Source organism: Metarhizium album (genome assembly GCF_000804445.1).
Source record: "Metarhizium album ARSEF 1941 chromosome Unknown scaffold_7, whole genome shotgun sequence".
In the NCBI taxonomy this organism is placed as follows: Eukaryota; Fungi; Ascomycota; class Sordariomycetes; order Hypocreales; family Clavicipitaceae; genus Metarhizium; species Metarhizium album.
The window spans coordinates 1,058,603-1,070,932 of NW_024467581.1; the positions used below are offsets into that span (position 1 = coordinate 1,058,603).

A 12,330-nucleotide genomic window follows, 5' to 3' on the forward strand; every position below is an offset into this window, starting at 1 on the left:
CAGTGGCGGAGAGAGCCCGTGACACTGCACGTGATTAAATTCCTGGACAGTTTGTCGCATCTTGATGGGTGGGGCTGGACTGTGATGTTGAGCAGCACCGAGCGGCTTGAATGGACCTTTTTTCCTCTCTGGCATCAAATAGCGACACGCACATTATTCTGCTTAATTATTCCGTGATGGCTACCATGCGTCTGATTGCTTTGAGCCATGAGGCGACCCTGTCCCAATTGGCAATTGGGCTACTTGAGCAATCCCAAGCCCGGATTGAACACGCTCGAATTCTTTCTACAGCCTCTGGGAAACGATACAACTACTGATCCGCCTGGTTGCTTCTCCGTGGCTCCTATATGTCGTCGGATGCACACCAATCCTGTCGACTCCATGCAAGGTTGTATTCTAAGGTGAAGTAGCGCGCCACTCAGAGCTGGGGACGGCTCGATTGTAGGAAAACAACAAAGAAGGTAACAAAAATATATAGGGAATTGATGAGGATGGATTGTCGAGAATCGATGGACGCGAGACAAGACTGCTTGGACTGATGCACCAGAAGGAGAGTCCAGGATCCTGCCGGCCCTGTGTCCCGGTCGTGAGGTCTCGAGTCTTGACAAGGAGGAAATAGCTACACGCCTCCAGAACAATGGGTGATGTATTAGTAGTTGTGGCTTCTGTCCAGCCACGGAGGCACGCATTCGGCTTGCGTTGCCTTTTCCTGCTCTTGCAGCCAATGGGAACACCGAAGCCGAAGTCTTGAAAGCTTGTCAACAGGTTGGCTTGTGATGACTGAACACACTCTGGTAGCACTCCAGACACGCATGGCGGGCTCCTCCGAGCACAGCCTTCGGCCTGCTCACTGAAATGCGAAGCGATGCACAGCCATCTCCTAGAGTATGGACAATTATTAATTAATGGCCATTATCGAGAACGTTCCTGCCGATATCCGGGTACACCATCCTGACAGGCCAATTCCTCATTTGTCGGTTTCTGGATGAGACTCGTTTCAACTTGGTCCCCAGTTGAACCGGGCCACACCATCTCCAACTAGCGCATACCAAGATGCTGGATTTTGTGCATGAGTCCTGCATCTAGTAATAGCCGGTATACGGACACCGCCTACTTACGTAGCCTACTAGCACTTCGGTACCCTGGGGCCTGGATACTCGGGTACTCTGTATTTTGAGCTCGCGCTTTTCCGCGCCCTGACAATTGACATAGTGCACGCACGGAAACAGGGCACACCTTTTGTGGCTCCTCGCACGGCTTGAGCAGCCAACGTTGGAAGATCAAGCCCGGAGTATGTCGCATGTGGACATGTTGACGCGGTACAGCATGACAAGACCGGAGCTTTTTCCTCATTGGAGTCGCGCAGTGTGTCTTCGAGCCGAGAAACGTGGCTTGCCACAGTCGCCGCGGGTTTCGTTCGGTCCTTGTTTCCGTGAGACGGAGCGGTGCAGGCGAGGAGAGAGAAACAGCAAGGGAACGCAAGACGAGTCGCGACAAGACGCTGGAAGACGAGACGCATTAAAGTTTAGACGTTTGCGATATTATTAGGAACCCAGTCTCTTTGTCGGGAAGCTGTCTGGACTCTGCATCACCAAAAGGACCACGCCGTACCTGAGCCGCGTCAACCTATTGAACAGACTAATGACCACCTAGGATAGGAAGCTGGCGAAGGCCGTTCTTGGCTGCAGATTGGGCGGGAAAATGTCACAGTCTGGTTTTGCCCACGAACAAACTCTTGTCGTCCCTTGCTGGTGCTCAAGTCCTACTCCGTACAATGCGCAAGTCTCGGGATCTGCGACGGCACATGTGCAGTCAAGTCCTTGTCCGCATTGGAGAACTTTAGTAGACAACATTGATGGCCAGAAGCAAGTACCTACTTAAGAAGCACGTAGGCTTGGTCAACAAGTAAGTACGTACTTAAATACATGAGCCAGACTGTCTTGGACGGGTCTCGCGGCTGATAACGAATTTCCCGCCCGGAGTTGCCGTTATGTAAGCCTGTGCCGAGAGCAGCCCCATGGGCCATGGCTGCCTGGCCCCCCGACTCTAGAACCCTGAGCCGGGTGCTAGTCAACCGGCGCGGCTGTCTTTGTCGACCACGCCCCCCCGACTCCTTCACGCCAGCACCAGCACTACTTTATTAGTTTCACTCCCAAAGCCAGCTTGAGCTTTGGTCAGCTAAGCTTGTTGTCGCTTCGTTTCTGCTGCTGCTGCTGCCTCTCTGTTGTCCCCAAATCCCATCCTTGCAACTCCGCCATCACCGTGAGCCAGTTCGAACCCCCCACGCCAATTCCTGACACGAATCTCCCGCCGTGTCTACGCACTGCGAGCGCTCGTCCAATCTGATCTGGCTCTCGCCGACGTTCGAACTCGAAATCTGGCAATTGCTGGCGGGATTCCTCTTGACGCTCGTATTCGACCGATCCTCCCATGTCCAACTTAGCCCGCGTTCCACTGCGCCTCCAAACCCGTTTCGCGGCCCGTAGCCCTGCTTCGGCTGTTTGCTTTCGTTAAACGCCGTGCTGGCCATAAAAGGCCCCTTGGTTGCCTTTTTGCTTCTATCAATCCCCCTTGCGAATACTATCCAACAACCACGGCTGCGCCGCCCGGCTCCAGTTAGAATTCGACGACTGAACGGCCGTGGACTTCTGCAGGACGACGACAGTCCAAAAGCTCGCCGCCGAATCCTTCCCCCTCCAAGCTCCCCAGTTCCGAGCATGCAAGATGGCTAGCTCAAATTCTCAAAACGTCATCCGCAGGTACGACTGCCTAGTTCAACGGGCTGATTGCCACTAAACACCGCCCGAGTCAACCGGTCTACCCCTTCTCTGCTCCCCTTTCACAGTCTGCAGCAAACACGCCTTAATTTTTGCTAATGCGGGCTTTCTTCTATTGACAGAAAACTGGTCATTATTGGCGACGGTGCCTGTGGTAAAACTAGCTTGCTCAGTGTGTTCACACTTGGGTACTTTCCTCAGGTTTGTGCTATTTTGAGTAGCCAGGTCTTGTTTGTGAGCTTTGTGGCTGACTTCTGTTCCTCTCCCTTTTAGCGATATGTAAGACATGCACGGGATTGAATCAAGGTCCGAAATGATACTGATGAAACGCCGGTAGATTCCGACAGTCTTTGAAAACTACGTAACCGATTGCAGAGTCGACGGTAAATCCGTGCAATTGGCGTTATGGGACACAGCAGGTCAAGAAGACTACGAGAGGCTACGGCCGCTGGCATACTCAAAAGCCCATGTCATTTTGGTCGGTTTCTCAGTTGACACCCCGGATTCACTGGAAAACGTAAAAAACAAGGTACACACCGTCCGACTTTATGTTAGATGCCATGGTGCTAACTTACTCTCTCATAAACAGTGGATCGAGGAAGCGACACGGCTATGCGCTGGCGTTCCCATCATTCTAGTTGGATTAAAAAAGGATCTGCGAGCCGATCCTGTGGCAATTGAGGAAATGCGCAAAAAGTCCCAGCGATTCCTCACGCCCCACGACGGAGAAATGGCTGCTCGGGAGGTCGGCGCAAAACGATATCTGGAGTGTTCCAGCCTGAGCGGCGAGGGGGTCGACGACGTTTTCGAGGCCGCAACACGAGCCGCCCTGCTGACATTTGAAAAGGGCGAAGGAGGTGGTTGCTGCGTCGTTCTGTGAGCCCCGAGCTCACCAGCGATACCTACATGCGTTGGTAGATAAACAATGCCCAACAACATGGTCCCGAGGGCCTCCCCCCCCCGGCCCATCACCGCCAGATTCGGGCCGTCCGGCCCTATTTTGTTTCGACCAGCAATTCGACGAAACATAGCATTCTCTCCTTAAATGGCGGCGTGTGCGTCTCCCTCCCTTCCGGCCGCTAATTCTCCTTTCCCGCCTACTTCTTCATTGATTTCGGCCGTGACATTTGGCAAGCGAACTCGTTCCCTCTTCGATTCGAGTCCTGTGGAGTCTTGCAATGAGGCACATATTGATCTGCTTTCCGCAGTACAAAAAGCAGCGTCTTTCTCTCCCTCTGTATTAATACGTCGTGTGGAAAGGATATAGATCACATCAGCTGGCCTGTGCCTAGCACAAAGTCGGCCCGTATCGCAGCGTGCTTTTTTTGTATGTACCGTGTTGGGATACAAAGACTATCAAGGGATGATCCAGTTGCATATTTTCTGAAAGTAGGTGCGGTTGGGCCAGCAGATTAGGTGTCATGCAATTGGCATCCAGTAACAACGATGATATATTCCCTCGATTTGGCTTCGGCCCTGATCTTTCGCTTCTTTCATTATGTCTTCGCAATAGAAGCATCTGGGATTGGAGGAACAAGTGGTTTTGGTCATTTAACGTGGCCTGACCATTCTATATTTTGATTTCGACATCTGTAGCGTACGACTATAACGTGACATGTCCAATTAACCGTGTTTCAGTACTCTATACAAAGCCCATGCCCGAAACGGAGGCTACCTTTTCCAATCGTGATTCCAGGGCTCCTTGGCGGGGCTGTCCGTCTGAAACCTCGCATACTCAATGGGGACGGCATCTGTGCCCCAAACGCCCTTCTTCTCCATGGCCACTCTGTACAAGTACCCTTCGCCCCTGCCCTCGGGCCCGACCGTCGTCCTCAGCGCCTCGCAGGCATTGTACATGCCGGCGTGCATGCGCTGCCTCTCCTTGCCGATCCTCTCGTGCTCCTGGCGCCGAAAGAGCTGCCACGCGCGGTGGATCGTCCAGTGGCGCAAGTATCGCTGACGGGCCATCCTCAGCGGCGGCGGGGCCGGTGAGAACATGTTCTGCTTGAGGGTCTTGATGCGTTGGAAGTTTTCCGACTTTGGGGCCTGGCGGCTCTTGCGGACGGGTTTTGTCCCCGGCCCGGGCTTAGGCGGTGCTTGGCGAGCCATGATGGGTGCGGTGGTTGAGAGGAGGCGCGTGGAGGAGGGTATCGCTGATTTGGACGGCTTGCTGAGGAGGCTGCCGATGGAAAATAATGATGCCATGGTTCGTGTTTGTGGGGTGGGCAGGGGCTATGTTCTTCTACGTTTCCGGGTGCTTGCGTGGGCGACCACGACGTCGTTTCGGCGGAGGTGCAGCAGTGTCGTTTGGTTGTTGCTTATCCTCCTGATGTCCTGACTCTGACGTGGGTTGCGATTCTTCTGCGTCCCGTTTCTCGCCTCTTGCCACTGGCGAAGTGGATTCCGTTCTTGGCCGTTGCTTTACTTCTATCGTTGGAGTGTCCTCCTCAGCCAGATGTGGTCTCGGCCGACGTGAACCGAGTTGACGAGGTTGTGGCTGCACAGACTGGGAAGCAGGTTTCGCGATGTCGTCGGCCGAGGATTGCAAGCCGAGTTGACCACGGAGCTGGGCTAGAAGCTTTGCAGCGGTACGATCAGCCCAATGCCAATCGCGACGGCAAAGGGTGACTGCTACTTGCCACGCTGCCTCGACTCGTGGGCGATTGAAGCGATTGCTCGGGTGGACAGGGTCAACACGAAATTGCGGCTGGGCGTAAAATGTATGAATCTCCTAAGGAAAAAGATTAGCTTTGCTACTGGTTGGAATTCACCTTTATTAGGTAAGCGGCAGCGCGACGGATTGTGCTCATCGGGTTTAAGATAATCCAGGTCATCGCAGGGCTTGTGTGGATTGACTGTGACCTCACCTCTATTTCACCGTCTCCATTGTCATAAATCACACAACGTTCAACATTTCTCAATTCGTGCAATTCTCTTGCTGCCTCCCTCGCCAAGATCCCTTCATGGGCGGCGTGTAGCTCTTCAAGCGTCATGTTCGTGGCCGACACCACCGTCTCGACAAGTGGTGTCATTGCCAGTCTGGTCAGTCCACCGCTCAGTCCATCCAGCCGCTCGACCAAGTAGGCGAACTCGCAAACCCGGGGATGGTGGTCCAACATGGACCGGGCCCAGCAAAGGTACGGGAGATTGGGTGAAACCCGCGTATTCCAAGCGTTACGCACATGGCATAGCTCTCGGTTGCTGATGCTACTGAATGCCGGGATGTGTCGGTACTCGTCACCACAGAGCGGGCCATCACCTTCTGGCTCAAAGGAAATGATTGTGGCGAGGACCTGCAGGACCTCCTTGCATACATGTTCAAACCTCGCCGCGTATTCTCTCCAGTTACGTGGCACCAAACCTCGGAATTCAAAGCTTGCTGTCTCGGTGTCGCCCTGTCCGAGGCCAAACTCGGTATGTAAGCCAGGATGCTCCCACGCCGGACCGTTTGGATCCCACACGTTGTCTCCCGGGCCGAATTCGTCGCAGCCTGCGTTTCTGCCGGCGCCATGTTCAAAGATGTAGTCGCCGCCATTGTGGCCCAGGTAGTACCTCGAGTTGGAGAGTCTGGTAGTAACGTGAACATGCCAAGAGTCTGCACCTCCAACGTCGCCCATTCGGACCTTCTTAAGGTTGCAAAGCCACCCGGGGTTCTCGGAAGTAGCCTGAAGCCATTCTTTCTGATGCGCCCTCATCTGGAGCAGCTGCGCCTCATGCCTCAACACCGCGTCAGCAGCGTCGGAGATGACCTGCAGCTGCCCTTGGTGTGGTGCAAGAACAGCTCGCGCTCGACGGCTCTGCATGATCATTACCCACTTCTCCCTGTGAAGTGAAATGTCTGATCCTTGCTGCTCCAGTCGATCATCCTCGGCCGACAGCCCGTCCAAGACAGTTCGATACCTGTCCTGCTCCGTCCCGGGGCCGTCTTCCCAAAGAGCCGAGAGTTGCACCATCTCCAAGTATTTCTCCCACCTCGCACGGCAGTGAAGTACCTCCTCAGATGTCCATGCTTTGGCCATATCAAGCTGTGCCTCAGACATGAAAAACTGCGGGTCTGCCTCCCCTGGGCCGGCCGGTGGTTGTTCTTCCTCGGTCATCAGGTGAGATACCGCCGATCCGGTCGGCGGCAGCAACGCCGTTCTCATGGCGTCCGTGCAGATTCGCTTTCTTGTTGACGTTAAAACATATTGTAAAACATAAATTCATGACAACAATGGGATTGCTTGGCTCGAGCGAATCTCGAAGGTTGACGCAGATTTTCGCAAAACATCAAAGTTTCCGAGGGCAGCACCTCGAGTATGTGAGGAAGGCGCACAGTCTCGGCCAACTCCATGCCTTCTAGGTAAGAAAGCGTTAGAACTTCCCTAAACTTCCTAAATTCCCTAGTACATGTACCGCCGGGAGGCCTAGAGTGCCCGGCAAAGATGGTCAAACCTATATTCCCATGCCGTGCACTAAATTACGCAGGCGTTGGAGGTTTCCCAACATACTTGTGAGCTGGAATATTCAATGTCTGTGTCAGCGTCAGTTGCCGCACCAGAAACAGTGCTGAAGAACACGTTTCAGTCAAAAATTGCCTGCGGTAGATATGTTCCCTCGGGCCCAGTAGGGGATGGAATAGGTCACTACTTCAAAGACGCTACAATACGCAGAGCTTCTTGGGGTGTTGTGGCGCGTGGAGGATCAGCAGAATGTTTAGTCGCAATTGCCTATTCCAAGCCACGGGGGGTGTGGTTTCCAACCAGTCCGTACAAGGATTGCATCTACCGGGAAAGGCATAGGAAGCAGGGTTGACTTGGAATATTGGCTCGAATTCAATATACATTAGGTTTTACAGAGCAGACGCTAAACAACTCGGGTCCCTGACGGCTCATCTCAAACTGTCGATAGCATCCCCTTCAGACGGTCCAGGCACACGCTTCTACATTAACTTCCATGACGTGGGATCAAGACTGCAATATTGCCTCCTGCAATAGGTTAGTTGACCATCTAATAGCAAGGAAGAGAGACGATTCGGGCGTTCACGCCAAGGTCTCTCCTGCAGCACGTGTTGAAGCTCGACGCCGAAACACATCCCAGCTTGCCACCCAATAAGTGCTATAGGGGCATCTTTATACCGTATCAAATGTCACACACAGTTCTGCGTGGCGGCGCAACTTGAGCACTGGAGGTGCTGAGAAGTGGTCTGACGAAAGCGAAATCATGGACGGTGTGTCCTTGACACGCAGGGAAGGATGAACACCGTTGCAACTTCCTCGGGATCAGACGATTTCATGTGAAGAATCTTAGGCATGACCACGGGGGAAAAATGAACACAATAGACGCTGTTCAGCTGTGGGTAGAAGTATGAAATGCCTCGAGGTCGTGAACAGTACAACGCACGGCTGGAGCAGCACGCTGAGCCCATCTTGAGTAAGGAGACATGTCCGTATGACATGGATCCGGGTGCATTTTCCGACGAGGAAGATTGAACAGACTGGGGCTAGTTGCTCAGAGGATGCCATTATTGAATGTTGGGAGACCACCGGAAATGGAGACCATGGCATCCTGACGATTTCCACATCAATATGTCTGCCGCCGCCGCCACTGATTCCACACTTACCTACCTAGGTAGGCTTTATCAAGATGAAAAAGTTCGGACATGTTTATTTCGTACGGGCACCTGTTCCCCTTGCACTCTGAGAGTCTGGTCCCTTTCAGATGATTGACCACTCGACACAAGTCGGCGGTACAGTTCTCCGTCTTGTTTCTCAGCTTTCCAGAGAGCGGGTTGGAAGCCAAACCACCAGATTTCGTGAGACAGAAAGCATTCTTGATAGAGATGATTGTCTTTTAATCATTTGCGACACCTCCACAGGCCCGTTGATGAATTCGTGGTGCAGCTTTGGGAGCCACACGATTCAAACATCTGGGTATTCCACAGCATCTCCATATTTTCGCCTGAAGCTGGTCGCGGCAAACCTCTCAGAAAGAAGAGTAAAGGCCGCATCGGTCCTGCCCTTTCGACATAGCTGGCGGGTCTCGTAGTGGATTTGATCGTGCGGTGCCGTGGGAGAAGCACGCTACGATCTTGGACGAAATGTGTGCAAGCCATCTGTCGATGGAGGATCGTCAGTAGTTGGCACAAAAGAAAATTAGTCAGGCTAGAAGAGCTCACTGGGATACACACAGAAAATCGAGCGACCGCTTTGAGCAGGACGGCCCTCCGAGTGCCGGTACGCCGTCCAGCTCGATATGTGCATGGGCACCGAGTTACCACAGAGTCATGGAATCCTTCTTCACTTGTGTAAAAGTATCTACAATTCATGTACATTGCAATGATGCATCATCCGCGAATCCATCCAATCGCTCCTGAACGGTCTCATGACTCTCTGGGTCCCTTAGAGGAGCTTGCAGCACTCCAAATCCTCAGGGTACCAACCAGTCAGTTCCCGCTCCAATGCCCACGATTCATCTAGTACGCCTGGAACAAGGTCCGCCGGATGTAACAGTGTTTCCAAGCTACTTTAATCTGATAAACACTTATAAGTTATTTTCTAGCCCTCATAGTTTATGCTTCCTCTGGCCTCTTCTTCCGCATTTCTCCGCTTCCAACCACAGCAAGGAAGCATACCGCTTCGTACGTGTCTTCTTTGTGTTACAGGGCAGGCCAACGGTCGTCTGCAGCGCTCCCAACCTCCAGCTGCCCCAAGCAAGCGTTGATCTAGTTAATGAAAACGATTTCTATCTTCATCGTCATTGGGGGTGGCGCATTTGACCCAGATGACATGTGCTTCGGGCCTTCTCTCGTTTCCCTGCTTCCGCCTCTTCTTCCCGGGATGGGAACTGCTCATTTTCCAGTCTCCTCGATGACCAACCCCCCAGAAATCGCCAACACATGGCAATCCCACTCAAAGCGATAACCGAGCTTCACGCGAGTCGAGAAACCTGCTCCAACATCCACGACGCCACGTGTCACGGCGTTGGTTCACTGATTTTCGCCAAGTTCGCTTGATGGCCATGGGGGGTGCCTCTGTTGGAATCCGGGACGACGGCCTATGAATGAATAGAGGGCTACCAGATGGGACGGAGCTTCTGACTGAGGAAGGCAGGGACTCTGGATTCCTCAACATCAACGTCGCTGACTGTCGTCATACCGCACCCAAAGGGATCTATCTCCCTGTGCCGTCGGCGGCCTCCGTCAAACCTGCAACAGTTGGGCATCAAGCATGACAAATTCCTCATTCCCCAAGGGGAGGGATAATACATTTATCTTGGCCATGCTCCACGCGCGGTCAGTGCCCAAGAGCTGGACATGGAGCTTCACGAGCTGCCAGACCAGTTGTGGGACATGCCCGGAAAGGGAGGTCGAGTTGCTAAAACTGAATGAAGTAGGTAGTTGGACGTCATTTGCCTGCCAACTGAGGTACGACTGGCTGCACACTTGTCGAGTACGAGTGACCTATACTGAATGTGACACGGCTGAAGCACAGATTATGGTTCAACTTGGTCTGTTGCGATTCCCTCTAAGCCGGATGGCGTTGACCACTTATTGGGCAAGCGAGAGGCAGCTTCATCATATCCATTCCGGTGACTTAGTTTCGAGCAAAGTCGCGTCATTGGAATGCCACTGGAAGCTCAGCGACTGACTGTGATGAGGTGGCATGAACGTCCATCAATGCCCAAGCGTTATAACTGACCGGCAGCACAAATGCACTACCACTCCTTGATGGCATGGCTGGGTGTTTATTCGACTCGGCTAAGAAATGACACGTCATTTGGCGAGTAGCAGAACCGCCTTTTTTGCAAAGATACTCGGCGACTATGTTCCTCGTCATATTGTTCAGCAACATTTCATCGTTGCGACGTCGTCCCACGGAGTGAGCCTTGGTGCTCGCTCGCCGCTCGGCAGTAGCATCCATCTCTCTGGCATGGACCTCAATTGACGAAAATGCCCGGACAAGAGAACAGTTGAGACACCATCAAAGTGCAGCGAAGAGTCACGGACGAAGGGCAATTTTGCTGTTGACGACAGACGTGTCCAGGCCACGGCCACGACTCGTGACCGGCTGCAAGTTCATCCGGGAGTTGCCGCCGTAAACTCCAGACCTTTGCCCTAGACTCCTCCCAACCTCTTCGATACACGCTCGCAGCCGAGAGCTGCCCACGATTGCCTCGATGATCTTGACTCCAGGCCTTCTTCAACTGCCCGCCGGCCAAACAAAAGGCTAGCTCATGGATCAGCGAGCAAGAAGCTGGCTGTTGGGGATGCGAAAGTCCCTGCATCACATGTGCAAGTCCCTTTGAATCGGCAGTCATCTCCGGATCAGCTCAGTCGGGGAGGCCCTGCATCTGCACCGCAGCCCGTCAGTAGCGATGTCTGTAGGAAGCGAGACACGTGGCTTCACCACTTTGATGCTACCGCCACGCACGACGTGGCAGGGAGACACGCACCTCCAATATTGCACAACATGGGCGGAATGCCGTCCGCAGCTCTGTCCCGAGGCAACGCACCACCGTCTTCTCGGCTGTTACCTATTCAAGTACTTATAAAGCCATGTCGTCCTACTGAAAGGGCAAGCCTCCGATCTGATCGTTGATCGTTGATCGTTGGTTCTTGACCGATATCATATCGAGGGTAGTCAGCCAGTCACGTCTCCTCACACTTCCCAACCACCAACTCCATTGTCCCGAGACACGCAAAATCGTCGACGTGTTTCATGTCTTCCCCAGCTGATCTCGCGGGTGAAAACCTGGTCAAGAGCGGCCCTTTTGGCGGCCGAGGAGGAGATCCCTGGCAACTGTTGCCGGACAAGCCTGGTCAGACATTGCAGTCTATCCAGGTGTGGGAGGGCAACTACGACCAATACTACGTGGTCCGAGGCATCAAAGTCGTCTGGTCCGATGGTAGTTCCGCCTCGGCGTGCAACCAAAAGGGAGCCTCCAAGTCGTATGACTTTGAAGAGGGCGAGAAGATTTCAAGTATGCGTATCCGCGCCTACGGCTACGTGGACAACATCTCCTTTGAGACGGACAAGGGAGGAAAATTCGACGCTGGCGGACCGGGCGGTGACCCAGACTGGGCTGATGTTGGCAACGGCGAAATCGTCGGATTTGCCGGGCGTGGCACCCCCCACGGTTGCGTAGACAACCTAGCAACTTACTACAATCCCCAGTCTTGAGTCTGACTGAGAGGTACGTCTTTGTTTCCCCATGCGTTTCCAGGTCGCCAAGGTGAAGAACTCCTCTGACAACTTGGACTGCTGTCTCTCTCAGGCCAACGCTGCGAGGGACGGCCAGTGTTCCTCCCAACAGTGGAAAAATTGAGGGAAAGCCAGTCGGCAAAGCTGGGATATCCAGCAGGAGGACGCTTGCCAGTCGCCGATGCTCTCTCGACGAGGCTTGCTGCTGCCGGGATGTCGCTCGTTGTATTCTAGCTGGTTCCTCTACTACTCTTGTTACGACTTACAGCCGTCGCGACGTGCTTCTTGCAACGCGTTCCGCCGGGGTTCACCAGGCTCTGGAGAGCCTCAATTCCAGTCACTCATACAGCATAGGTCTGCTCGCCCCTAAA

At 53.5% G+C, this 12,330-nt stretch overlaps 4 protein-coding genes across 4 annotated transcripts; 2 read left to right on the forward strand and 2 right to left on the reverse strand.

Moving 5' to 3' along the window:
* Positions 1–2,724: 2,724 nt before the first annotated feature.
* On the forward strand, positions 2,725–3,657 carry MAM_03774 (Rho2 GTPase; the record flags this gene model as incomplete). Its single annotated transcript, XM_040822573.1, has 5 exons — positions 2,725–2,759; positions 2,900–2,978; positions 3,051–3,056; positions 3,115–3,306; positions 3,367–3,657. 5 exons carry the CDS (start codon positions 2,725–2,727, stop codon positions 3,655–3,657), a joined length of 603 nt encoding a protein of 200 aa, XP_040679716.1.
* Positions 3,658–4,448: 791 nt separating this feature from the next.
* On the reverse strand, positions 4,449–4,886 carry MAM_03775 (uncharacterized protein; the record flags this gene model as incomplete). The annotated part of the gene is made up of 1 exon (XM_040822574.1): positions 4,449–4,886. The coding sequence occupies one exon, from the start codon at positions 4,884–4,886 to the stop codon at positions 4,449–4,451; it is 438 nt and encodes a 145-aa protein (XP_040679717.1).
* Positions 4,887–5,019: 133 nt separating this feature from the next.
* MAM_03776 (uncharacterized protein) lies at positions 5,020–6,922 on the reverse strand (the record flags this gene model as incomplete). The annotated part of the gene is made up of 2 exons (XM_040822575.1): positions 5,020–5,508; positions 5,645–6,922. The coding sequence occupies 2 exons, from the start codon at positions 6,920–6,922 to the stop codon at positions 5,020–5,022; spliced, it is 1,767 nt and encodes a 588-aa protein (XP_040679718.1).
* Positions 6,923–11,476: 4,554 nt separating this feature from the next.
* On the forward strand, positions 11,477–11,938 carry MAM_03777 (Mannose-binding lectin; the record flags this gene model as incomplete). Its single annotated transcript, XM_040822576.1, has 1 exon — positions 11,477–11,938. The coding sequence occupies one exon, from the start codon at positions 11,477–11,479 to the stop codon at positions 11,936–11,938; it is 462 nt and encodes a 153-aa protein (XP_040679719.1).
* Between the last annotated feature and the right edge of the window lie 392 nt (positions 11,939–12,330).